Below are 26,552 nucleotides of genomic sequence, written 5' to 3'. Positions count from 1 at the left end.
GAGCACGCGGAGGCGACGCTCCGTCTCTCCACGCTTTATTGGTGCGCCGCGCGCCATCGCCCCCTCCGGCCCAGCGCGGGAAAAGGCCACGTGCGCGCCGCCGAGCAGCCTTTTCCCGTCAGCTCTACAGCTCCAGGTGCATCCCGCTGTACGCTTTATCCACTGTCCACTCCCCCGGGGCTCCTGGGGCTCCAGCCGCCGCGTATCGCTCCATTTCCTGCTGGAACTGCAGCTGGCGCCGCCGGTTGGGATCCACATTGATCCAGTTGTTGGCAATCCACTTGGTGCCCTGTGTGACCAGGCAGCCCCCGTGAAGGGCGAAGTCATCCAGCTCTCCTACCCAGCCTGTGGAGCAAAGCCATGTCAGGAGGGAGTGAGGAGTGCTGCTCTCCCACCCACGGCATTGGCTTGGGTTTTGGCTCTGGTGAATCTTACAGGAGTTGGCTCCTCCTGGCACCCCTCTATCTTAGTGCTAGCCCTAGCACCTACAAGGAGTGCACCAGGGCAGGCTTCCCAGGTGCAAAATGCTCGTTGCTGTCTTGTCTCTACCCAGCACAAGGGGCTCTTGCATTCTGCATCCCAGCCACTGTTTTTCTCAACTCTTTCCAAAAGGGAATGGCATGGAAAAGACAGGTGTTGCTGTTAGAAAACCTGTAGAAGTCAGGCTCATGGACACATTACGGACTGCATTCTAGCAGTTCTAAATGATCCTGTCTTTACAGAGGTCTCATGTTATTTTCTGTAGCAGACTTGCATCAGCAGCCAGCTTCCATTTCGGAACAATCTGCTCATAAAAACACAACAGGGCACCTCTTGCAGGACAGTGATGATGTTGATTATTATCATCCAGCAGTCCAAACACTGGTCTTGTGACCTTCTCTGTGGATTTTCTAGCGATGGAAACATGGGCTGCTCCCAGGAGACCTCCTTCCACCACTGTTCAAAATCTGCCATCGAAATTTTCTGGAGTCACTCTTCAGCAGCCTGGGAGGTTCGTGTCAATCCCTCAGCCTGCCTGCCAGGGAAAACCATGCTGTGCTTTGGGAGAAAAACAGCCCTGAGGACACATCACCCAGCTGCGGCTGAGCTATAAAGCAGGAGCTGGCCCCAAGCATGGCAGAGCCGTGCATGGTGCAGATTGTGCCTCCCTGTGCTGCAGAGCTGATGGCTGTGCCTTTGTCTACCTCCCCTCTGGGCAACACCACATCAGTGAAACATTCTGAATTGCAGACCAAGTTCCAGTAGGAGTTTGAGCTTGCACAGTGGGACAGCAGGCAGCAGGCGATGGCTACTGCAGCCAAGGTCTTTGTTTGCTAGCTGCTAGTCCTGTCCCCTAAAAGCATCAGGAGCCACTGACCTACTGCCTGTAAACAAAGGCTTTTCAGAGTCAGGAAGCTCCTACCCGCCTGGTGACAAGTACACTCTATAGTTCCCACTAGCAGGCAGCTACCACCCCTTGGCTCCCTTTTGAGCTCCCAGCCACTGCAAGAAGATGATGGCCATCACCTCTCACAGTTCTATCCCTCCCATGAGCCAAGTCTTGAAACCAGCTCATACCTTCTCCATCTGACAGGTAGTTGTACCAGAAGACAGCAGTGCCTTGCTGAGGTTTCACTCGCAAATTGCCCTTGTTGCAGTTTTTCCGTGTATCTCGCAGGTCCACGTCGTTCTGAATCAAAGACTGGCAAGAAACCACAGAGAAGGTGATGCAAACAGGGCTGGAACGAAGTGCACGCACTGGGCTGCCAGTGCTCACCCTGCCCTCTGCCTGACTGCCCCGCAGGGACAGCTCAGGGCTTTCACAACCCACCCACAGCAGCCAGTTTCAGGCCCCTGGAGGTCCATAACCTGTTTCTGAGCAGCCGCCCAGTCTTAACGCATTGCCTGACAGGAGCACAACATACCCACTAAGACTTAGTCTGAGGAAACCTGTCCAGACAGAAGCAAGCAGGACCCATTATGGCAGCAAGGCCACCAGACCACCACTTGCACCTCCCTGTGCTCGTATGAGCGTGAAATGTGTTCCAGCCTCACACACCAGACCCCTTCTGCAGCCATAGAAAATAAAGACACTCAAAGACTGTCTCCCCAGGGGTAATGTATAAGTGAGATTCATTTACCATCTCTTCGTATGTCCTGTTGTCAGCTATAGGAAAGACTGTTTCGCCTCCCCCAGTCACGTTGTTCAGGTAGAACAGCACCGTCACATACCTGAAAGACAGACTGGCTGTTAGGGGACACAACTGGAACAAGAGGTGATGCACAGGGGCTGTCTATACCTTGTCCCTCCACTGTACATACAGCGGTTCCTCCAAGACATCATGAGGTATGGGATTTCTTAGAATCCCAGACTGGTTTGTGTTGGAAGGGGCCTTAAAGCTCATCCAGTTCCAACCCCCTGCCACGCACACAGACACCTTCCACTAGAGCAGGTTGCCCCAAGCCCCGTTCCACCTGGCCTTGAGCACTGCCAGGGATGGGGCAGCCACAGCTTCTCTGGGCACCCTGTGCCAACGCCTCAGCACCCTCACAGGGCAGAACTTCTGCCTAAGAACTCACCTCAGTCTCCCCTCTGGCAGGTTAAAGCCATTCCCCTTTGTCCTGTCCCTACAGGCCCTTGTCCAAAGCCCCTCTCCAGGTTTCTTGTCGGCCCCTTTAGGCACTGAGAGCTGCTCTAAGGTGTCCCCAGAGTCTTCTCTTCTCCAGGCTGAACAAGTCCAACTCTCAGACTGTCAAGCTCTCAGCTTTGATGATTTGCATCATCAGCTTTTCTCCAAGAACAAGACAAGGACAACAAAGAAGATCCCCACTCACTCACAGCAGTGAAGGTGTGTTTCTAGTCTCCGATGGGGATGACCCAACAGCTCTGCAGAACCACTCTGCCCTCCTTGCATGGACTCACAGGATTTGCCCACCAACCCCTTTAAACCCCTTCATGACAGTTATCTCCAGAGCGGTTTACGAGCCCACCAGCCAAGCACTGACTGCTATACGAGGTGAGGTGAAACATCTCTCCACCTCTCCTCTAGCACGTTCCAGATTGTTCCAAGGTAGACCGTACCGGCAGGAGGTCTCAAAGGGAGCGCTTTCATTGGCGACCAGCTTCGTGTGACTGCAGGCAGTCTCGGGGAAGACAGGACCACTGTCCATATGGGCATGGTAGTGCCCTCCTTGGTCATAGCGCACAACCTGGAGGGGCTCACTGTGCTCCACGATCTCGGGGGGCAAGCGAGTCAGGCGCATTACCCTGGGGAAGAGGAGAGCAGAGCAGGTGAGGGGAAAGCACCAACACCCTGTCAGCCACTACTACCAAGCAGCAAATGAATCTAGGGAAAGAGAACCCCCTTCCCAACAGACTGGAGAGATGGATGGGCTGCAGCAAGCATGCCAAGAGGCAGACTAGGTCCTTAGAGATCTGTTGGACTATTAGCATCAGCTCAGCAAGTCATTATTAATGTTACTTCAAACAAAACCGAAGGGTGCATCACCAGCAGGGCTGCTCTGAGGAAGATTTTGCTTGCTCAGCAAGATCCCTTGTGTGTGGGGCTCCCTGGAGCCTTCACGTGCCATCTCATCACTTCTCTGGACTCCTGCTCACCACCTACAGACCTTGGGACACTTAGCAAAGCACAGGGCCCCTGCTGAGAGTGAAGGAGAGACTAGCTCTAGGAATATTCTTGTCACCTAACTCACCTTTCCCTGTTGCCTTTTCAGCAGCCTCCCTCCCAGGGCAGAGGGGCACTGGAAGTGACCAAGGAGACCGGAGCCCTGCTGCTCTGGGATTTTTTCCGCTGCTACATCTGAGATCATCCCCAAGGCAAGCAGGTACGTCTCGAGACCTGCCAAAGAATACTCAGAGCTCTGAGAATCTGGACCGGTAAAGCCCTCAGGGCAGGTGCAAGGGGAATGTGGCACCCAGGCAGGATGGCAAAGCCCCTCTGAGCACCGCACAGTCCCAAGGGAGGATTAACAGCCTCCTTCAGCGCTATGTCTTCACATCCTCATGTAACAGAAGCCAAATGAAGAGCATAAAAGCAGTGTGCTGATGCCTGTGTGCGCTGGCTAGCTGGCACGGAGAAGGTGGCAACCACAGTCTGCTCTAATCAAGGCAATATGTGACCCCATTCTCCTGCTGGAATGTCCTGAAGAAAAGGAGTAGCCAACAGCCGTTTTCAAGCCTCGGGACAGATTTTACCCACCCATGTTCTGGGCGAGGACCAGCACCACAAGAACAAGAGAGTCTCCAGCCAATTATCTGAAACTCACCACAGCTAAATGACTTGGCCTGTGTGCCGGGTTTCAGTGCTTCCCGGTACCAAATCTGAGATGAAGGGAAGGGTAAGAGGTTCTCCTCTCTGCCATGAGCTGCCCTGTGATACGTGTGCTCAGAGGATTAAACTAATTTGGCTTCCTTGAGGTGAAGTTGTGCTTGTTAAAAAATCAGCTCTAAACAGCCGGATTTCAGTGAAATGTGTGAGTAACTAAAGCAGATGACAGCAACTACTGGCACCCAGACAGCATTGGAAATGGGCAGTTTCTCCCAGTAAGCTCATTTACTAATTAGAATGAATTACTTCATATAATGCCAAGTCTTCCTGGTTTTATAGGGCTGTTCCCAAAAGTGAATGGAGATGCTGCAAGGGTTGATTTTTCTTTTTCCTTCTCCATGGGACAGTAAAAAACTTTGTTCTAATGAAAACCTCCTCCCCACATTTTGGAGCTCTGTTCATTGCTCTTTATACTCCAAAGACTTTTCACACAATTAGGAAGTGTGAATATTAGCAAGCCTGCTGCTGCTTTTCCCAGCACATGTGCTCCTTGTGCCTACACAAACCCAACCACACCTTGGCTGCCTGGTCCTTACCTTTGCCGTATGGATCTCATCACCTGGTGAGCCCCCTCGCCCTGGTACAGCCATGTGTGCTGGCTGTTGCGCACCAAGTCACTCATCTTCGCTTTCTGGCTTCCCATGTACTTGTGGAAATCATGGATATTCAATTGTTTGAACTCCTCCAAACTCAGCACACCTATGAGAAGAGAGGAAAAGCTGGTGACACTCCCGCAGGTAATAAATAGTTCCTGGTGTTCTGTATCCAGAGAAGCCACCAGCTGAGGGCACTGCAGAAACTGCCTTCCTCAAACCAACCCCATCCACACTGGGGATCAGGTCGCAGAGACCAGAGGATGCTGCCCAGCAGCCAGCACACATCACGGGCTGCAAGCAGAGCTCACCCAGACAGTGAACCCAGTGCTGCTGTGGTGCCAGCTTATCTCTCTTGGACAACAGCACTCAGTCACCAGGGTCAGCCTGGGACAGGTCCTTGGATGCCAGTGGTCATAACCAAATTATCCACCATTATTATTTCTAGTGTCTCCATGTCCCCACATCCCCCCTGCTCCACAAGGTCTTTCATGACGCAGTGCCACATCCAGGTTGTGACCTGGTCTCCTGGTGTCACATACCAATCTAACAACAGAAGGAAGCAGCACTCTGGAAGTAAGGTCCTGCCAAGAGCATGTTAACAGGACCTTACATTTGTTAATGTCTGGAATGGTGGAAAAGCCATGGAGGACTCAAACATACGCTCCTACCCCTGCCAAGAATGCCACCGGTACCCTCTGGATATTTAGGCATTCACACGGGTACTGCTTCAACTCCAAAGCAGCTCCTCCTGAGCAGCTCTCAGTGCCAGGTCACTGGAAGACAGTGTGCAGAGCCTGTGTGTTCACTTAATTTGATTAGGAAATGGACAGTTGCTTAATTGAGGCCACACTAATTAGAGCAGCAGAAGTTAGAATACACATCCGGACCAGCAGGAGCCCTTGGGAGACCAGGGGCAGGAAGAGCAGAAGTGTCCTCACAGAATACAAGAGTTTGCAGTGGCAGAGATGGGGGTCAGTAGCAAAGGCTGACCAATAAGACCATCTCCACTTACTGAGGCCTGCCAGGGATGTGGGGCTCCCAGCTTGCTCCAGAAGTCTCCATGAAAACAGGGTGGAAGTGGAAGGCACCTTAACACCTGCAGCCCACATAACAAGGGCTACATAGTCAGAAACAGAGCAGTCTGTCAGACCACAGGAGCACACACTGAAGATCATATTATAGCAGGGCATGAACCAAGGCAGGTCTGAGAGGTGAGAGGGAGCACAGAGCTGTGTTCTGGTCCTACTTCTGCAAGATCCAAGCCCAGGAGGTAGAACTATCTGCAGCTAGACTGGTGTCTACTGGTTTACACTGATTTTACTTTTCTGCCAAGTCTCTAAAGCAGTGTTATTTTCCTTTGAAGAGCACAGGTAGAGAAATGAGCCTGGGCAGGAACATTGCTCCTGCTTTGCCCCACATGGCTGTGCGAGGTGTCAACCGTGCTGAAGGTGAAGGCATTCCCATGGAGCTGCTCTTACCATTCCCATCAGGATCAGCCTTGACAGCAGTGTACATCTCCCGGATGTTTTCGGGGGTCATCCACCTGCCGTTCCCAAGCCGGGTGTGAGTCAACACCTGAAATTCATAGATGGATCAACACCAGACACTGGTTTCTTGTACTACCAAACCCTACAGATTGCCCTGCTTGAGGCCTGGTGGGCTCTGCTCTGCAGCCAGGCATCAGCATGTCTCTGCAGAAAGACGACTTCAGGGAGAGCCATCTGGCAGCCACACACAGCATGTGGCTGATGAGTGCTGTTATTTCCACTTTAGGTCATGGCAAATGACTGCTGGGACATTGTTAACCAGTCCTGAAGTTCCTTCTCTTGAAGGGAAAGTAAAACCCACAGCACCAGGAACGTTTTACCCAGCATATTCAAAACACATCTGCCAAGGACCATCGCTGCCTCCCAACAGCAGCACAACTGCTGTATACCTCCCTAGAAACTTCCATGTGGAAGGCCAGCACAAGTCTTGAGACATAGAATTAAGCAAGTACTGACTGGAATATACTGGGGTCTGGCCCTACCCAAGCACATGTGTAATGAAGAGACCATCTGAGCAGGAGACCGCTGAGAAGGTGCCCAACAAACATTCCCAGGTCTGTCCCACACTCTACCTCTTTGAGCTGCAGCTGCCCATCCTGGTTGTGGTCCAGCAGATTGAAAATGTCCATCTGGCTGATTTCTATCATTTCCATGGCTTCCTCATAGTCATCCGTTGGCAGGATCTGGCTCTTCTGCAGCCCCTTCAGCTGGGCCAGATGGATGATGAGCTTGCACTCCTCCTCTGTCAGGAAGTCAGGAATTTCTGCAGCAGAAGCGTGAGCAGCAACAGACACTGAGGAACTGTTATAGTGAGACCCCAAACCAATGGCAGGGCACTCAGAAAAAGGAGAAAAAAAAGGGTGTGAGGAATTCAGGAACTGACTAAGTTTGGGGCATTCAAACACATCTGAGCACACACCATACACCTGTGCTGCTGGGGGTGGCTATTTTTACAGCAGCAATTCATAAATGTTTGGATGCAGAGGTCAAGCCCTTAAACTCTCTCACAGATACCACAATGGACAAAGGAGTGAACAAACACCTGCGTATCACCACATATTATCACTTCAAAGGTGACATGTGGATCACAGTCTGGGAACTGCTGCTCTACAGGAAGAGAGGCGAGAAAAACTTTGTGGTGGGCAGTGGTGACTGCAGGGTTTCAGGCTTCTGTGGTCTCACGTGGAGAGGACAGCGCCGTGACCCTGGCACAGTGAAACCCAAAGAGCAAGGAGAAGACTTTCAAGCTTACTCCCACTCATTCACTTGCTTCCCCACTAAAAAGGGTCTTTAAGTGCACTATTAAAGGGGAGGGCACTGCACATGGTGGACGCCACATTCCATACTGAGGTACTACCTGGGTGTAATTAGCTTTTTTTTGCAGCACAAAACTAGCAGCAATCAGGCAATAGTAGGAGCCCAAGCAGATTTAAATGCAGATAAATGACTAAGAAATTTCTCACTGCATAGTGCATGGGGCACTTGCAAAGTGCTGACAAGGTCTTGTTCCACAGCAGTTAATGCTGTGAGGTTGAGAAGATCCTTCTTGCTGGTGTCTGCCACTCCCGGGTCAATCTTGTTACCAGCTACTGAGGCTTTTGAAGGTGGAAATCAAAAACATCACAGCAGTACAGGCTTAAGTGCTCCTAAGCCAAAGGTCCTGCTCTCCAAATTGCAGCTCCCTAGAGCTCCTGGAGGTATGTGCCATGGACACATTACATCTCAACTACAGCAACCCTCAAAGCATGGAAAACAGTCATTAGTTATTTCCATGACCTGAAATCAACCCTATCAGCTCAAACTGTCAATGAGCAGTTGGCTTCTTCCTAAGTACAGACCAGAACTAGCCCTGTGGAAAACAAGCTGTTCCTGGGAAGCCCCAGCAACACAATGCAGCTGCCTGTATCCGTGACACCCACTGAGGAAACAAATTCCACTACTGGCAGTGCATCCCAAAGGATGCTTCAGAGCCAGAGCTTCCACTGACCGCTTTGAACCCCATAGCACACCACCAGAATGAACTGTGCTGGCAAGCAATGCTCCCAGTATTTCCAGTTCCGCAAACTGGGCTATAGTAATGATAGCTTCTGGAATCTTAATTATGTGCTGGAAGAAGGACAATCCCTCTCTCCAGAAGGATTTCTGAATGAAGGAACAACTCTCTTAACCAGAAACCATGCTCTGTCACACAGGCTGCGGGGTGAGGGGGTCCAGGAAGGTGTTGCCAATCCCATCTGCAAACAACCTGGCTCCAGAGCTGCAAATTAGTTCCTCTCTACCCTCAGCTCTCCCAAACAGTTAACTTCTGGCTGTGAGACCATCCTATCTCCCTGCCCGCTCAACAATAGATCCTGCTAAACAAATGCCTCTTAATTGACTTTGACTTTGAGCTTTTACAAAAAAACAAAAGAGAGGAAAACATCGGGCCTTATGAAATAATGACTAATCCTGGAGCCAGAGAAAGGGGAAGGGTTAGAGCATTGGTGTCAAACAGAGATTCAATCTTGGCTGAAAGAGCTCCAAGACACATGGGCCAAATCATTCATCCCTCCCCAAGTGCCCTCATTTCCACACCTGCTGATCTAAGCCAAACCCCTGCTAAAATCCAAACAATCAGGGCCGCTGGCAAATGAAAACTGGAGCATTGTCTTCCCCATGAGGGCTCTGAAAGGGCCGCACTTAATGAGGATAGATTGACAGAGAGGTGGCTCCTAGGCTATAAAAGGCATCCCACAGTCGGAGGCAGCTCAGTCTGGGGTGTGCTGCCTGTCTTCCTGCTCCAAGAATGATCACAGCCCACCACAGGCACCCCTTGAGGCTGGGTGGCCCATGGCTGCTGGGCGTCCTGGTGTACCTGCTGCTCTGGGGGTCTCCAGGGGCCTGGGCGAGCTATCTGAGGAGATCCTCCAGCTGCACACCCATCCCACCCCGCATGGCCTTGTGCTACAACATCGGCTACTCCGAGATGAGGATTCCCAACCTGCTGGAGCACGAGACCATGCCAGAAGTGATCCAGCAGTCCTCCAGCTGGCTGCCCTTGCTGGCCAGGGAGTGCCACCCAGACGCTAGGATCTTCCTCTGCTCCCTCTTTGCACCAATCTGTTTGGACAGGTAAGATGTTTTTACAAGTTATTCCTGCTGTCTTAAGTAACTCCCTGAAGAGCACAACTGCATTTGACTTTCGAGAGAACCCACGTCCAGTGCGACCAGTGCTGTCCCCAAGAAGCTGTGTGTCCCTCTTGGCAAGGGGCAATTGGACTTCCCACGAGGGACCATCCCTCTGAAAGTGAAACATGAGCATTCCATCTCTCAGGAGCAGGAATATTATGTTCCCTTCTGTGGGATTTCTTGCTCTCCCACCCCAGGCACTGTTGCCATCTCCCCCAGCCACCCCTCTCACACACCACAGTATCTGCTGGTACCCACCAGCACAGCCCTGAGCAGCAGCAAACCCCTCAGCCTGCTGCCAGGAGGAGCCCAGAGGTGCTGCAATCCCCATCCCCTCCCCAGGGTCATCTACCCCTGCCGCAGCCTGTGCGAAGCCGTCAAGAGAAGCTGCGCTCCTGTCATGGCTTGTTATGGGTATCCCTGGCCCGAAATCCTCAACTGCAACAAGTTTCCTGCTGATCACGAGCTGTGCATCGCAGCAGTGTCCATGGATGAAAACTCCACCAGTAGGAGAAGTAAGTTTGGTTCTTTTCTCCTATGTTTTCCCACAGGCAACACTGAAAGCTCAGCGGATCAGCCTGCCCAGAATTTCTGGGTTTAAGCTGTGTTTAAAGAAGTTATAAATTCCAGTTTTGTTCTCTGTGGGAGCGCCACTGTGTCTGGAAAATTAGTGTAACATTGACTGCAGCTTGTTCCCCTCTCTGCTGTATTCATTAGCTCCCTGGGTGCCATCAGACCACGCAGGGTTTGGGGCAAGGGGAAGGAATTGCTGTCAAAAGCCTAATGCCCAGGAACAGCGTGAGAGCTCATGGCATGCAGGCTCCAGGCAGTGAGACGTGTTTCCAGCAGGGCTCTGGAGCTTCAGCCCTCATCTTTCAGCTGTGTCCAGGGTTTAAAAACATGCAAAAAAGGAGAACTGTTTTGTAAGCCTTGTTTTTAAACATTAGGAAACACCACTAAGGGGCATGAGCCTCTGCAGACATGTCACACCAGAAAAAAAGAATCTCTAAGACTGAAAGACTGAATTAAACACTCACATACTGGTGAATACTGGGGTAGATCCAAGAACAGCTAAGGGCAGGACTTATGCCTCATTTCAGCATCACTGGATGTAGTCTGGCCATACCAGTGGTTTTACTGTTTCACCCACACTAGGAGATCTTCACCAAGCATTTTCACTGCTGCTTTAACATGCAGCAACACACACAAGCCTAAACAAAGCACAACAAGCAGCATCTTCCCCAGCCCCAGAAAGGAGAACTTGACATTTCCCACCCTGGCAATCTGAGATGTCCTGGGTAGCTCAGGAGGAAGCACCACTCAGGAACAGCAAGCCACCACTTGCAGATATCAAAAGTATCATTATGCCTTTTCCAATGATGCTTGACAAGGGTGTTCTAACTAGATTTCTGTTGCAGCAGTACCCCGAGCCAGCTGCAAGGACTGTGAGCTTGAGGAAGCCAGCACTGCCAGGGAGATCCTGGAAAACCTCTGTGCCAATGATTTTGGTGAGTACAACCCCCCCCATTCTCTCAGTTGCTGCTGTTCCCTCTAGCAGCCACGTACTGGCATGGACAGAAAATGGCTGCAGCTTTTACAGCAGACGCCAGGGATTTTAGGTATTAAGCATTCCCCAGGGAAGTGGTGAAGTCAGCAACTCTGGAAGTATATAAAAGATGTGTAGATTTGGCACTGAGGGATATGGTTTAATGGTGGACCTGTCAGTGCCGAGTTAACAGTTTGACTCAATGATCTTAAAGGTCTTTTCCCACCTAAATGATTCTGTGATTCTAAAAATGGTGTTCAGTACTGGAAACTCACTTCAAATGAGAACTTTTATAAGCTCACTGCAATTACAAGGGATGGATGTGTCACCACATTACAAGAACAGCATGAAAGCCTTGCGTTGCTGTGTGATTAAGTAGTTAAGAGCTATATGGAAAGTAAATAGAACTAACATCTCTTTTTCCAACCCCTATAGCAGTGAAAATACGAATCCTGAGGAAGAACACCACAACTACCATCTCAGACTTCGACCTGGACACCTCCAGGGTGGAGGTCCTGAAACATGGTCCCCTCCTCAGAACTGAAGTCCCCGGCAGGCTCCAGCAGTGGCTGGACATAGACGCAACCTGTGTCCACAACATCATGAGAGGCACGCACACAGGGGTCTTCGTTGTAAGCGGTGAAGTGCAGAGTGACAAAGTGGTGGTGAACAAGGCCTACGCCTGGCAGAAGAAGAACAGGAACCTGCACCAGGCAGTGCGGAGGTGGAAATATCACCGCTGCCCCGACCAGGCTGGCCGGAAGGTCTGAAAGGTCTGAATTCCAGCAATAAGAAACTGCTCCCTTCCCTATGGCTAGAAAACTCCTTTCCCTGGAAGTTGGTGTTTTCGAGATGTACAGTCAATATTTTTAGGTGATTCAAAGCAGTCATAGTCCACAGATAGGGCCTCACAACACATTTACAGATCCCTGTTTTACTGAGACAGAGCTTGAGGGTGCAGGTTTAACATACTCCTCACACAAGGCTCTATAGATCCAGGACTTGCAGTGGATGGCTTTGTATAGGATCCAAGGTCACAACAAAACCAAACTGAACTCTGCAGGCAAGAGATCTCTGGTGCCAGTTTCTCCTAGATCTTGTCATCGAAGTTGATAGCCATTTCAGCTTTATTATTTGAACCAGAGCCACTGATGCTGTCCAAGTGCCTGCTTGCTTTCTGTTCAGGGAGATTAGACAAAAGTCCCCCTGACTGCTAAGAGATGCTGTTTGTGTAATGGAAAAAATACTCTTGAACAGTCTGAGATAAACTAAGGGGGAGACAACCCACCCCTGCAACGTCTGGCCCCTTAAAGAATTAGCTGTCTCTTCAGCTTGCTGCATGAGAATTGATGAGCATCTTCAGAGGTAAAAGAAACAGCTGTTCTCAGGCAGGAAAGGCAAACAGCAAAGATAGCTGAGGGCTTCTGCACAACAGGGAAAACCACTTTTTAATACCAGAAATTCAGTTTGGATGCCCAGTAATTGGGTTATCAAGATCTCACAAGAGCCTTGAGAAAGAGCAGAGCAGGAATGAGACATCAGCCATTGAAACCTCTGCTTTTGTGGGCAACAGCAGCTTTGCTTGGGACTTGGAGTGAGCCCTAATCCCAGCACAACAGCAGCTACTTGCAGCTGTGATAAGGGAAGGGGAGAGAAACATTACACAGCTGTCTGGCCTTCCTTCTGCATGCAAAGACAGAAAAGGTTGAAAAAGTCAATCTCGCCAAGTTCTCTGCAGCTCACTCTCACCCAGGTAAGCAGGGACTAGTTCTCTGCTGTAGCTCTACAATCCAGATCAGAGAGCAGAAAACAGCAAATCCCCAAATAAAGAAACAAGTTGGATTTCTACGGCCTAACAAAAATTAAGTGGAAAGTTTTCCACACTGGATTAAACTTGGGAAAGGGGAAAAACAGCTTTTCTGTGTGGTTCATGCTGCCTGAGGTCTTGGTTGTGGGCAGTCATCCGCTTTGATGGAGACACATTGCCTCCCTCTGCTTGTAAAGCACACCAACAACCCGTGATGTGATCTCTTCAGCTTCAGCGTGGGCTGAGACGAGCCCTCAGATGCTCACACTGAAATTCAGCTGCGCTTGACATTTGTGCAGCAATTACTTCTACTCCCTGAGGATCTGAAGAAAAACACAGCCAGATTTCCTAGGTTTTATTCCTCCCTGCTACCTTGTCTTGCAAACTGCCATCCAATCCACAGAATCCACTGTCAAGTAGTCCTGGCAATGGCAGCATCTTCTGAACTATGTTTGGAAAACACACCAGAACATATAAAAGCTCTGAAGGTTGAAAACGCTTTGCCTGATATTTGTTTTCTATTAATAGGATTATTTGATCACTAATGTTGCCTAACTAAAAAGTGCACAGATGGTCTGACTTATGAGCTTTAGAAAAGATGTCTCGTAGCCAGAGGCGGGGGAAAAAATAGGGCAGGGACTTTTTCATAGCTCCATGAAATACATCTGGGTTCAATGCAGATGACTTACATTTAAAAGAGAAACCACAAGTTCCCCTATGGTACCGGTGCCATACTCCAAAGCACAGAGCTCACATTAAGTCATAAATGAGCTGTCCATTGCTTTGGTCCCACTACAGCCCAAAGAAAAGATCACAGACCAGCCACTTATTTCCTTAAATAGGCTCTCACATACCACAACACTTTGTGTTAAGTAAAATCTCAGGAAATTTAAGAGTCCTTGTTTGCTAGTGACTTCTGGGTTTAACACAATCAAGTTAAATACACACTTCCAGACATAAAATAAATCAGGGGTATTCTTAAACCAGATGATTTAGATTGGTTCTGTTTGCATAGATAGAGAAGCCTCTGGAAGTCTTTTAAAGTCAGAGCTGGCTCCTGGCAGGTTTATCTGGGAAATAAGAGCTGTCTTGCTTGAAGTTTCTAAATAGGGGCCTTCTTATCAGAGACGAAGGAGAACAGACTCTGTGGGTCAATGTCTGTCAGACACCATCCTCAGGGAACGAAGCTTCCCCTGGAACCAATGGTGGTGCCGGAGTGACAAGTTAAAAGTTGTGGGATTACTGCTGCCAGGACCAACCTGCCTCTGAGCAGCTTCAGCACCATCCTCACAGGCCAGGATCAGCTCTTGTACTTAACTGGTACCTGTAGGGCAGAGAAGGTGGAAACAGTTTTCCCAAGTGAAAACCAGAAACTGTGGTTCTCGTGATGGCACTGGGTTTGTGATTGCTGTGGGGTGTCAGCTCCGGGCTGGTGTGTCAGACAGAAACCCACTCTGAAATTTGCAAACCATAAGTACAACATATGTGGAGATGCCAAAAGAACTCTATATATTTCTTCCAGATACTTATTGCATTGAGTTTAGTAAGAACCCTACCTGATTTATGGCCAGGCTTTCAGTGCCTACATTCCATTTGCAATTGGAAAAAACCCTCTTTATGTATTATTGAGAAAACATCTAAAAGACTCTCAATGTTGGTTTTCAGATAACAGGTTTTCTTTGACGTTGCAGTAGTAGGATTTTTGTAATCATCTGTACCCCAAAAATCAATTTGTATATTCTCAGTGGATGTCCAGAACACAAGAGTTCAATTAATGAGACTTTACCAGTCATCACAGAAAGGTAAAGGTTTTAAAACATCTGGAAGAAGGATGTTGTGTGGCTGCTTATCAGAGCACTCAGAAATATACGTAAATCTGGAATAAGATGTAAAATGGTGGCAGACATTAAATCTGTCAATTCCCCTGTCAGTCATTTTCTCAGCACTGAAGCACCAACACTAAATTGCTTTATCACCATTCGTTACCAAAACTTTGGGGATCTCTTGCACATTCCTAATACTGAGAAGCTTCTTCAAGGTCCTCTTCAGCGATCTGCTGCCTGTTCATGGAATTTTAAAGGGAATCTGGAAAACCTGGAAAGGTTTATCTTCCAAATCTTTCTAAGTAGACCAGCCAGAAAAGTCACTCCTGCAAATACCGTATCAAAATGCCTTGAACAGAATCACACTCGTTATAAGGCAGCGCCGAGGAGAAGCGAATATGGCAGAAATAGTTTCCCCCAGGTAAGGCAGCGGGAGGGAGGCAGGACCCCCCCATCCTCGGAACCCCCATCCCTGCCGGCCGCTGCCAGCCGGGAACGGCGGGCACCGCTCCCGCAGCCCCGAAACCGGGTGACGGCCGCGCTGACACCGCAGGGGAAGGGGGAGAGGGGCCGATCCGCCCGCTCCCGGCGTGCCCGGTGCCCGTCGCTGCGGGGCCGGTACTCACCGAAGAGCAGCGGCTTGAGGCTGAGGGTGCGCACGGCGTGGACCCTGCCCGGCACCAGCTCCACCCGCTGCGTGTGGCCCACCTGCGGGGGGAGAGCAGCGGTGAGCGGCGGCCGCAGCCCCGGCCCCAGCATCACCCCCCAGGCGCGGCCTTGCCTTGATGCCCTCGAGGCGAGGGAGAGCGCGGGCGGGCGGAGGCGGCGGTGGCTGGGGAGCGGCGGGCGGCCCGCCGGGCTCTCCGGCGCTGAGGTGCACGAAGAGCAGCAGCCCCAGCACGTTGAGGACGTAGAGGTGGGCGAACACCATGAGGACGAGGAAGTACGGCCGCGAGCACACGGGCCTCGGGCGGCCGCCGGGCGGGCCGGGCAGCGGGGGACCCTCCGACCGCGAGGCTGCCGGCGCCGCCGCCGCCATCGCGTCCCCCCCGGCCCGCCAGGCCTCGCAGCGTCACCACGGCAACCGGCCGGCGTGCTGCGTCACCTCGCCGCGGGGGCGTGGCGATGGCGGCAAAGAGCCCCCGTCCCATCCCATCCCATCCCGTCCCGTCCCATCCCATCCCATCCCCTCCCGTACCATCAAGAGCCAGGACACCTCCGGAGTTAGAAATCACGATTTATTTCAAATAAACCATGGGCACACCGCTGGCAAAATGTCTCCCGGGTAGTTTTTCTGCCCCTGGCCCTCTCCGGTGCCTGCAAAGGAAAGCAAGGGGCAGCAGCACTCCGTTAGGGTCACCCCCAGCCTGGAGCAAGGGAAGGCATTCCCAGAACAAGTGCCAGATTTAAAAATAAAGTTCTATTTTATTATTTTTTCCCCACTTGCTTAAAAATTCATAAAACTTGAGAATGCGAGAGTATAGTACAGAAACCTCCTGCAGCCCCAGCCCTGCAAAGGCAGGAACAGCAGTCATGCAGTTCGTGGTATCCATAGAAAACATTTTGTTACAGTCTGGGAAGCCTGAGGACTATTAGAGATGAGGCAGTCAATGTACTAACACGAGCGAAACTGAAATAAAGAGAATGGGATGCAAGGATGGAGGTGTCAGACTGGTGTGGGGACCGGAAATGGGTGGGAAAACTAAAAGTTGTAGCAGTAACAGACCAAAGGGAAGCTGTACCTGGGAATTAAGGGCTCCTGAGATGCCTTCTACTCACCTACATTCATAGAATCATGGAGTGGACCTTAAAGCTCATCCAGCTCCAAACCCCTGCCACAGGCAGTGACACCTTCCACTAGCCCAGGTTGCATTCCTTCACCATCCTCATAGTGAAGATTTTATTCCTAGTGTCTAACCTAAATCTATGCTCTTTCAGCTAAACCATTTCCCCCATGTCCTGTCACTACATGCCGTTGTAAAATCATGTACCCTCACTGGCACATAAAGAGCTGTGTTCCTACTAGAGGAGAAAAACATGGCCTCATCTTTTGGTGTTGAGAATTCCAGTCTCCTCCCTGTCACCTGCCTCGCTGGCAGTGTAAGTCACTCCACACAAGGAGTCAGCAGTTCCCATGCTCTGCAGGTTTCATTCCAGAGCCTATGACTTTCTGTATGACACTACAACAGCAGTCACTCACCCTGCCCAGGCTGCATATCAGTCCTGTTGCGTTCCAGAGTATGCAAACAGGATCTGTGCATGCAAAGCAGGACTTCAAGCACCTTCAGAACAAGTGTTTTGATTTCTTTTCGAATAAATGGAACTGGTTTCAGAAAATTAGAAGAATTAGGGGGGACACTGTGCAATAATTATTACTGTTCCTTAGCAAAGCATCGTGGCAGCCTGCTCAGAAAGTCTGGCCACAGCTGTATGGTTGGGCTTGTCTATAAACAAGGATTCATAGCAAAGCATTTTGTGGGAGAAAGGGAGGAAGGGCAGCAGGCGGGGAGGGAGAGAAACAAAACCCCATTCTTATCTAGCTCAAAGCAGGACATAACAGCAGGGAGAGTTCTTTGGGATTAGGGAACTCAACATACTTGTTCTGCAAAATCTGGTGTTGTGACAGTTACATTTAGACAAGAACAACAGCAGCTTTTATCCTAATTAGTACTTTGCACATTACAGTTTTAAAGAACAGTTTAAACATTGATTCTAGGCACTGCAAACTGCTGGGTCTTGGCAAGCCTTACGCCATGCTGTCCCTTCCCCTGAGTGCCGTGTGCCCAGACTTTGACAGTCCTTTGGGAAAAGGAGGGGAACAGAGAGTCTGATCTTTAGAATATACAGGGCACAAAGAGGCTGCTGCTGGGGAGCAGAGGACAGAATGATGTCAGGAGGCAGTGGCTGGAGCAATGACAGAATACAAAGACCATGGTTATGGAGCCCTCTTCCACAACAAGCAGCACTGCCACCAGAAACCACAGGCTCCCTCCCGGTCCCTACCCCGCTCCCTGGCTCCAGCTCTGCAACCCCACTCTACCTTCAGCTGCCTCTGTTATAACTCCCACTCCACTGCCAGCAGCTCCTTGGCAGTGAATTCCTCCATTCTCTGAGGATACATCCTACACCAGGGAAGGCAGGGAGGAAGGAAAGGGCCTCTCAGTTTGAAACGTTCTGCTGTGTACTAAAAGCACAGCCACAGCATTAGCTCCTACAACAGCTACTCCTCTTGTAACTGCTTGTTGAAATGCATCTGTCCAGTTACAACTGCTGCAAATCATAGAAACCCAGGATGGTTTGTGTTGGAAGGGACTTTAAAGCTTATCCAGTTTCAACTCCTGCCACGGGCAGGGACGCTTTCCACTAGAGCAGGTTGCTCATGTCACAGGTATATGAAAAAGGTTCCAACAGTTCGCTTATTCTGACATGCATTAATTTAGCGCTTCCACTCCCCTCCAGTTTAATCTTTACCAAGTGACATTGTATAAGAGTAGTACAGGGATGCATCAAAAGCAACACTTCCATATACAGCATGGAAGACAACCCCATGAGTTCCCCACAGAGGTGAAGATTTCCTCAGATCAGACTCCAGCTTCACCTTACTGGCTGCAAACAGCATGTTCCTGGAGCAGGTGACATACATGCCTGTGAAATCTTAGCATGAGGCCTGCTTCTTGCAGCAAACAGGCAAAGCTCAGCATTCAAGTAAACCTTTTCCATGTTAACCCCTATTAAGATGAACTAGGTTTTCATATTTTTATTTTAGTGTATATTTTACATTAGAAAAAAGAATGTTAATAAAAAAGCTCCACATGCTCCTAACAACCAATTTTTCTGATAAGTCCCCACCAGTATCAATACTAATATACAAATAAATTAATTTTGCTAATTTTTCTGCCTCGCTTGGTGCAGGCTCTGCACAAGCAGTGCACCTGTATTCAAGTGTCCATCCACATTGCCAACATGGGCCAGGGAGTGTGTTGTACATAATTCCTTCCTCCTCATAATGTAGCAGTGTTTAGTCTCATCCTCATGAACGGGATCAGATTTTCTGAGCCATGTTACCCAGCAGGCACAAATAATCTTTACCAGGCTGCAAGGCACTGTTATAACATCGATTGTTTCACTCCTCAAAAGCCCCAAGCCTCGATTAACAACTGTATGCTACTATTCTCTCATCACTCACTTTGGCAATACAACATCCTCCCCACAAAAACAAGTAAAGCAAAAAATCTATATGGAAGACCTAAAAATTCATCAAATGCAGAATCTGACCTGACTCTAGGCATATTCCCCAGTGTAGGTCTCTCCCCTACAATTCCTCTGTTTGCTTTTGTTGGTTTAACAAGATTTTGCACATTTGTTTGACAAGAAGAGATGTCACATGTCATTATCCTAAATCACAGCCACTGCTGGTACTGTTGGGTCAGACACAGCAGCAGCCACTCTTAACACCAGCCACTCTCCTCGTGCAATGACAATGCTATAATGCCCTGGTTAAAGGAGCATTGGGAAATAGCCAAGATTTTGTATTCTCCTTCAGTGCCTAGGAGGATTTTTGGGTCAGAGGAAAGGAGAGGGGGGGTAAAAGCCCATTAGATATACAAGCAGATTAAGGAAAAACACTCCACTGCCAATTTACTTTTAAAAAGGGTTGTGTGTTATTCTAAGGTTTGTCTGTATAATTGTACAACCGTTGAAAATTACATAAATTGTAATGATCTAATACTATTAACAGCCATTCAGAGAAAAACTCCCTCCCCTTCAGAAACCATCAAGGGCAGGAGGGAAATGTCCCAAGAAATATGCCAATCTGAACTCTGGCCTCTAGCCTGGCAGAAACAGAAAAAGAAAGATAAAAGAACAAACTGGACTAAGATGTGGTGTTTGCATGTGTCTGACTTGCAAGGGGAGGGGTGACTTTGTCCTTGGCCGTGTTATCCCAGAGGCAGTGCCTGCTTATCCTGGTGAAGCTGCCATCACTTCACTCGTTGCTCTCACCCCTGCACTTTGTCACTTCCTCTTGACTTATGTGTCATGGAAGTCTTTCAGCAGGGTCCTCCGTCTCTGCTCTGCTATGTGCATCTGATTCTCTAAGTCCTGGTAAAACAGAAGGTAGAAACTGTCAGCACAAGTTCACCAGAGAAGAAGAGCTCATTTTCTTTAGGGAGAGACTAAGCTCCAGCCTGAGAAGCACCAAGCTTCATGCACCACATGCACTCCGGATCACAAGATTGCAGATCCTTTTCCCTTTGGCAAGGGCTCCCTCTGCAGTTACCTGGCTCCTACTCTGTTTAGAAAGCTACACACTTAAGGAATCTGCTCTTCACCAGAGGGTTACATGCAGCTTCCTCTAGAGCTTTGCTGGTCCTGTTTCAGTCTGCAGGAGATTTGCTGCAGCCCTCTCCCATTAGGCAGTGAGCACTTCACTTCTACATCTGCTGGCTAAAGGTGTCTTTCTGGATGCAGTTTCTCAGAATCCTCACTTTAATGCCTTAGCAGTGTGAAGGCCAAACAAAATCTGGCCAACAGGCTCAAGCAAGCAGAACACTCACCCCTCTGTCATAGCTGTCTGCTCGCTCCACCTTCCATGAGAGATTTTCAATTTCAGCTTCCAGCTGGGCCTGCTGGTATTCAAACTGCAGAAGGAAAAATCGGAGACAGCAATAAGAAACTAGTTTAGTGGAGCAGTTTCATACCACACACTACACTTGAGAGCAGACAAATGTGTTCTGCTGACAGTTGTGCTGGCAAAACAGGTTTGTGCCTCCTCCTTATCCACCTTCAGCTAGACAGCATCACTCCTTCCAGCAGCTTCTTGTGTAAGCATTTCCCAACCTGCACCACTGAAAATTAATCCAGTTAGCCCAAAAACACCGCAAGTGACAGATAACTCCTCACTCGGCTTATTTTGCCACAAACAGGTCACAAAATGCTCTTGTGAGCAGCTCTGCAGGTAGAGCAGAGGAATATTAGGCAGAAGTTCTTCCCTGTAAAGGTGGTGAGGCGCTGGCACAGGGCACCCAGAGAAGCTGTGGCTGTCCCATGCCTGGCAGTGCCCAAGGCCAGACTGAACAGGGCTTGGAGCAACCTCCTATAGTGGAAGGTGTCCATGTGCGTGGCAAAGGGTTGGAACTGGATGACCTTTAAGGTCCCTTCCAACACAAACCACTCTGTGTTTCTGTGTGACTGTTAACCACTGCTGGGAGCAGTAACTTGTTGCACTGGCACAGTCAGATCCAGCAGAGAACATCTGTCCACAGCCTCAGAGAATACACATGATGTTGTGGGGAGAGACTGGGTAACAGGTTTTACTGGACAACTGAGTCAAAGAAACCACCTCTTCAGTGATTCTAGGGTTATTTTTGGACTTGTCCAGCCTGTGGTATGCACCAAGCCAGCAAGAAACTTACAGCAGGAATAAAAAGCAAAGCTACACCCTGATCCAAGTCTGGAAAAGCTAGTCTCCAACAGCTCTTCATATGAAATATGGCCCACCGCACTCTGGTAAGTCTTACCAAGGAATAAATGCACACTTCCAGCCTCAAAACATTCTGGATAAATTGCTTGTTAGTGGAAGTGCAGTGAAGTGCCCTGGGAAAATAATGTAATGTATCAGAGGACTGAGTTGCTGGTAACTCAAAGTGAAGAGGAAAGGTGCAAAACCACCTATTATTTGTCCTGTCCTTACCTCAAACTCAGCACTTTTATGTCAGACACTGCCAAGCTCTGGAATGCAGCCCAGCATGCTGCCAGCTACAGCACAAAAAGTTATCAGCACAGAAAGAGCAAAACTTCTTACCAGTTTCTTTCTGGGACCAGATTCCATGTAGTAGGCATACGGGTATGTGTACTGCAGGGTGTAACGACACTGTTGGGGAGCGGGAGGAAGAGAGAGAAAAGAAGGACAAGAGTCTCAGACTTGGAAGCCAACACTGTCATATTTGCGTGACCACTATAGGCTAAGAGGCCACCTTCTGACACAGACAACTGGGCACTTCATGGTGGAATTTCCTCTATTTTCCTTAGAGGAACTTGTGCAGTTAAAGTATAACTTCACAGAGGTGACTTCCGAATGATTTTTGGTCAATGATTCGTGTCCTAGACCAGACGTACTGCCCCACATACCCACAAGCTCTAAATTCCCTTCTTCAGTGCTGTGAATTTAGCACTCTGGTGTGTGCTCTCTGTGACAACCAGGACACCACTACTTACCTTTGCAAGTAGTTTTGCAGCATTTTGTAGGTATTGCCAGTCTATCCATGTTCCCAAGTTGTTCATAACTCTTTCTTGAATTTTCTCCTGGATTCGTTGGTACGTCTGCGCCTCCAGCTGTAGGCTTTTGTTGTGGTTCTCCCACTGCAAGGGGTGAGGGATGGGAGACAGGGAAAGACAAAAATGGCATGAGACCAGAGTACTGCTGCTGTAAAAGCACAAGCTCTAGCAAGCAGAAATTGAACTGTGGCAGAAGTCCAGCAAGGCAAGACATGCTGTGGGAAAGAACAGCCAGGCAGCACCTCCAGCAGCAAGTGATGGAGGCTGTGTACAACAGACTGACAGCAGCAAAGAGCAGGGAGCAAACCCAGCTCCTCAGACTGGGAATGCCCTCAGGTCACACAACGACCTTGTGTCTAACAAGATGAATACTAATGGTGATTCCCCTACTTAAAGGATTTCTATAGGAATATCAAGAGTTTAACATTTAACACAGGCTTAGTGAACTCCAATATCCGTGTGCACATTGTAAACATGGACATTCCCTAAAACCTATTGGTCTGGAGAGCCAGGAATGAACACATGTTTTATCACAGGATTTGGCTCATGGTGTGAAGAATAAACTCATTTTAAGGGGGAAACTGAAATGCAGCAGCATTTAATCTCTACCACATTCTCTTCTAGAGATACTGCTCTAGAATTGCACTGTATGGCCAGGTGCATCGAGGCTGCTGTGTGGACAGAGATGCTCTGACTGCAGCTTTTAACTATGTGATTAATATGAGGGAAACTTTGCTACAGCCACTGGAGCTTTGACCATGGCAGAGCTGGTTTAGTCTTTGTCTCTATAAAGACAGTCTACAACAAAATGAAGTTCCCTGGATCCTGGAAGGAAATGATTGGAGCAATATCTATCTACTGCAGCAGCACTCAGCCTGCAGGAAAATGGTACAGTGGCACACAGGTAATACTTATTTCCTCTAGCACAAGGAAATACAGGACCAAATGTGATTTGCTTTGGGTACAACATCACTGGTTTGGATGGGACTCACAGGGCAGGATTTTGAGTGACAAAACAAACAGGGCCTGAATATTCTGCACAGATTCTCTTTGGGCAGTTTTTTGCACGGAGATTGCTGGCAATGACCTTTGCACCAGGCAGGGAGCATTAAAAGGCTACAGCAGCTCTGGCCAAGGAGATGTCTCCTACCCTCTCAAAATAGAACAAGTACTTCTTAAGGGCCTCCCTGGCCTGTGCTTGCTGACTCTGGTTTACAATATCAGGATTCTCTTTGTACCGACTGCATTCGTAGTACTCGCTGCCATGAGTCTTCCAGTCTCCCAGACACATCCAGCAGAAGTCTGCAGAAAACAGTGAAAAACCCACTGTGATACACAGGAAAAAACACCTCCAAGAAAGAAAAGCTTCAGGAGACACAGCCCATCTGTTCTCAGATATCTCTGCTAAGCCAAGAGACATATACATTTTGTACCATCTTGCATAACGGAACACAACAGTGAGCCACAAATACCAGCCTGTCTTGAAGACTTTCATTGTACAGCCTCCTGAGCAACTATGGAAAGTAAATCCTGAAGTGCTGCATCCTGTACACCAGGACCAATAGGTAGAACTGCACCTGGACTCTGCACAGGCTGTCTGTCAGTCTAGATTAAAGAAGAGGCAAGCTGCAATCTTATTTGTGAGTTGCATCCTCCCCATCACAGACATACTGCCCCATGTGCACCTCTGGCTGAATAAAACATGATCAAATGCAAAAGTGAACTAACTCATACAAAAGAAACTCTGCCCTCAGTTCTCTCAAGAGGGGAACTACCCAACTAACTTCAGAGATCAGTGGTTTATGACACTTCAAGTTAGGAACTGCTGAATTGGGAAGAAAGTAGAGGAAAGAGAGCAATAGCAACACCCATGTGAAAGTTTCCTGCTTTAAGACTGAGGCTGTGGCTGTTTTACTGGGAAGGAAAAAGAAGGAGATTAAGTTGCTACAATAGGAATCACTTCTGTGTTACTCATAATTGTATGTCCAGAGATCACCAGCCTTCCCAGCTACTAGTCCCTGTGGTACCTTGGCATTTGTCTGCTCACCCTTGTCACAGAGCTTCATCAAAGCACATCCAGTGCTGCTGAGCACCCCAAAGCAAAGAAAATGAGAGAAGACAGTAATCTTCAATCATCTTCCAGAGAAGGTATTACAATATCTCCTAGTGGCACACTTCACTGAGAGGGCTGAATACAAACTATATCGCTCCAAGGCAACAGGAATTGATTCTACCATGAAAACATAAGTGCAAGAACAGGCTGTTGTTCTGTAGGATCACACAATTGGTCAAAGATGCTCAGGCTGCTAATTGCACAGCAGCAGACTGAGAAGTCCAGCAGCTGACATTACACACAACGATTCACAGCTCCTGCAGTTTCAGCTGGGTTGAAGCTCATTATTTCCATCACTAAGCAGAAGGGCTTAAAGCTGATCTGAGTAAATGGTTCAGTTTTGCCAGTATTTTCAGTGGATGACAATTATATGGAAAGCATTTAATATGCTCCTCTGAGATGGAGTCCACTGCTAATACTATGGCAGAGATGGAGACTTCTCGGTAGAATGAACATGTCAGGGAGAAGGAACCAAACCAGCACTGAATCAGAACACAGCTGAGACCACAGCCAGTGGGAAAAATATACAAAATAAAGGCATCACACACCAGTCTGTAACTAAAATCCTGTTCACCTCTGACTTGGGGGAAAAACATTTCAGTCAATGTTCACAATTTGTCCCATATCGCAAAAGAAAAAAAAAAAGAGAAAAGAACATCACCACTAACAAGCTCTGCAGAGAAAATTTCCTCCAAATCCAACTTACCATGCTTGCACTTGGAGCATTGCTGAAAAAAAGAAGACACAGGAGGCACTGGTTAGTGAAAAGTGTGCGGGGATAAATATTTGCTTAGAAGAAGGAAGGTCTGATGTGTTTGGGAAATTGCTCACCATGTGATTACAGCCTCCATTCTTTTCAATACAGATATTGCACTTGGGACACTGCAGAAACAGAAGCATTTGTTAGATACAACTCTGCCTCTAGCAGCCTTCTGCAGAATGACAACACTTGTGATTGTTCCCCCCCTGCTTTTCTTTTTATATATATGCATAGGCATATATGACAAAATTAACATACATACATCCTGCCTCCCACCCATTCCTGACAGCTCCATTTAAAAAGGAGCTAACACAACTGAAGCTTATGGCCCATTAGCACTGTCATGTTTGTCATTCGCTATGGTAGAACAAGTGCCAGCTAAGAACTGTTTTGAAGTCAGGCCACAAAATCCCCAAAAGACACGAGAAGTTCTAATTTGCAGACAGCTCATGTAGAGGATATAGGTAGTGTATCTATGATTTTAGAAAACAATTCTACAGGTAGAGTGCAGAGTATGTAACACTTCTTTTTCTTTGGTCTAAATCTACTAGAAGCACCCCAGTTTCTCATTCACAGACTTCATCTACTCCATTTTGCTGTCCTTACCAAATCAAGACTTTATCTCCCTCACCTTCCAGTTCACAGTACTCTAGAGTTCAAGTTTAAACATTACTAGTGCCTTATTTGGCACTGACTCTGCTCTTACTACACTCTCTCCTTCCTACATTTAAATACATCTTCACTGATCATTTCAAAGTTCTATCACAGGACCTAGGGAGCTGTGAGGATCTACAGTCTGTGAAAAAGCAGCATACAATGCTATGTATGCGCAGAACTGTATCTCGCTTCCCAGGCAGCACTCGAGGACAAGAAAAAACATGCAGGTGCTTGCCCTTACATCTTTAGTGTGAGCACTGATGTAGTTGGCTGTTTCGGAGTCATCTGCACACTTGGTGAGCCATTTCCGAATAGTAGCACAGTCTGTGGGTGCGTGGTACATCTGCCGACACTTAAAGCTGAACAGGGGGAAAAAAAAAGACACATTGATTTCCAAGGAATGGCTCAGGAATTGAGGTTTTCCTGATGACCAAAATCTGGGAGGCCAAGCGAGGATAAGGGAGGCAAATGTACTTGCGTATTACTGGAGTGCAAAGAGCAAGGCTGAACTCCAATAAGCCCCCACCCTCTTGTGCAGAACCTGTACTCAGGGTGAGAGCAAACTGAGGCATTCCCTGACACATCTCTCCCTGGACCCTACCTATGTCTGCTCTAACATGACTGCAGAGGCCCGGGGCGTACCAGTGACCTTACAAGTAGCCTGACTCCAGTGGTAGATATCAGGCACCTGGCACTAGCATGACCTAACCAGTCCCAGGTGAGTAAGGGCCATTTATGTGGAGATACCAGTAAGCTGGGTCTTTAAACCAGTATGTATTGTGCTCCACATTCTCAACAGCAGTGATTCTGGAGTACCAGGAGCAGAAGACATTTCAGCAGCCCACAAGCTATCTCTTTTATCTGGTCCCATATACACTTGAAGTCAGATGAGGAACATTAGCATTCCCATTCAGCAGAGTATTCTTGCATGA

The 26,552-nt window shown here is 48.6% G+C and overlaps 3 protein-coding genes across 7 annotated transcripts in view; 1 reads left to right on the top strand and 2 right to left on the bottom strand.

Annotated features, from left to right (window-relative positions):
• Positions 1-19: 19 nt before the first annotated feature.
• Positions 20-15,890, bottom strand: P4HTM (prolyl 4-hydroxylase, transmembrane). 2 transcript variants are annotated; one of them, XM_061472886.1, is made up of 9 exons: positions 15,597-15,890; positions 15,442-15,523; positions 7,044-7,234; positions 6,403-6,499; positions 4,865-5,027; positions 3,062-3,247; positions 2,121-2,211; positions 1,558-1,681; positions 20-345 (listed from the first exon to the last, which is right to left on the bottom strand). In XM_061472886.1, exons 1-9 carry the CDS (start codon positions 15,852-15,854, stop codon positions 125-127), a joined length of 1,413 nt encoding a protein of 470 aa, XP_061328870.1. In that variant the 5' UTR covers positions 15,855-15,890; the 3' UTR covers positions 20-124. The 2 variants fall into 2 exon arrangements, with proteins under 2 accessions (XP_061328870.1, XP_061328871.1); XM_061472887.1 differs by lacking the exon at positions 20-345 and adding an exon at positions 377-784.
• LOC133279321 (secreted frizzled-related protein 5-like) lies at positions 8,235-12,006 on the top strand. Its single transcript, XM_061472890.1, has 4 exons — positions 8,235-9,582; positions 9,982-10,154; positions 11,061-11,147; positions 11,621-12,006. Exons 1-4 carry the CDS (start codon positions 9,257-9,259, stop codon positions 11,953-11,955), a joined length of 921 nt encoding a protein of 306 aa, XP_061328874.1. The 5' UTR covers positions 8,235-9,256; the 3' UTR covers positions 11,956-12,006.
• Positions 15,891-18,557: 2,667 nt separating the features above from the next.
• ARIH2 (ariadne RBR E3 ubiquitin protein ligase 2) overlaps positions 18,558-26,552 on the bottom strand; it is a 31,465-nt gene continuing 23,470 nt past the window's right edge. For all 4 annotated transcript variants that reach the window (XM_061472897.1, XM_061472898.1, XM_061472901.1 and 1 more), the window contains 8 exons: positions 25,862-25,979; positions 25,035-25,085; positions 24,910-24,931; positions 23,241-23,392; positions 22,031-22,174; positions 21,618-21,686; positions 20,371-20,454; positions 18,558-19,915 (listed from right to left, as the gene is read on the bottom strand). In XM_061472897.1, coding sequence (XP_061328881.1) covers positions 19,844-19,915; positions 20,371-20,454; positions 21,618-21,686; positions 22,031-22,174; positions 23,241-23,392; positions 24,910-24,931; positions 25,035-25,085; positions 25,862-25,979 — 712 coding nt within the window. In that variant the 3' untranslated portion in view covers positions 18,558-19,843. The remainder of the gene's footprint in view (positions 19,916-20,370; positions 20,455-21,617; positions 21,687-22,030; positions 22,175-23,240; positions 23,393-24,909; positions 24,932-25,034; positions 25,086-25,861; positions 25,980-26,552) is intronic.

This window comes from Pezoporus flaviventris, unplaced genomic scaffold (genome assembly GCF_033815535.1).
Source record: "Pezoporus flaviventris isolate CSIRO_AGI_PZ_B2104156 unplaced genomic scaffold, CSIRO_AGI_Pfla_v1 ptg000073l, whole genome shotgun sequence".
Taxonomy (NCBI): domain Eukaryota; kingdom Metazoa; phylum Chordata; class Aves; order Psittaciformes; family Psittacidae; genus Pezoporus; species Pezoporus flaviventris.
This window is presented reverse-complemented; position numbering and strand designations above follow the sequence as displayed.

What these genes read in the sequence shown, in the direction of transcription:
- LOC133279321 (XM_061472890.1), top strand. Translation starts at nt 9,257, where the DNA reads ATGATCACAGCCCACCACAGGCACCCCTTGAGGCTGGGTGGCCCATGG. An exon ending in GCACCAATCTGTTTGGACAG is followed by an intron (nt 9,583 to 9,981) that starts GTAAGATGTTTT and finishes TCCCCTCCCCAG; the next exon opens with GGTCATCTACCCCTGCCGCA. An exon ending in AAACTCCACCAGTAGGAGAA is followed by an intron (nt 10,155 to 11,060) that starts GTAAGTTTGGTT and finishes CTGTTGCAGCAG; the next exon opens with TACCCCGAGCCAGCTGCAAG.
- P4HTM (XM_061472886.1), bottom strand. Translation starts at nt 15,854, where the DNA reads ATGGCGGCGGCGGCGCCGGCAGCCTCGCGGTCGGAGGGTCCCCCGCTG. An exon ending in CCCTTTGAGACCTCCTGCCG is followed by an intron (nt 2,212 to 3,061) that starts GTACGGTCTACC and finishes TCTGTCTTTCAG; the next exon opens with GTATGTGACGGTGCTGTTCT. An exon ending in ACAGGACATACGAAGAGATG is followed by an intron (nt 1,682 to 2,120) that starts GTAAATGAATCT and finishes GTTTCTTGCCAG; the next exon opens with TCTTTGATTCAGAACGACGT.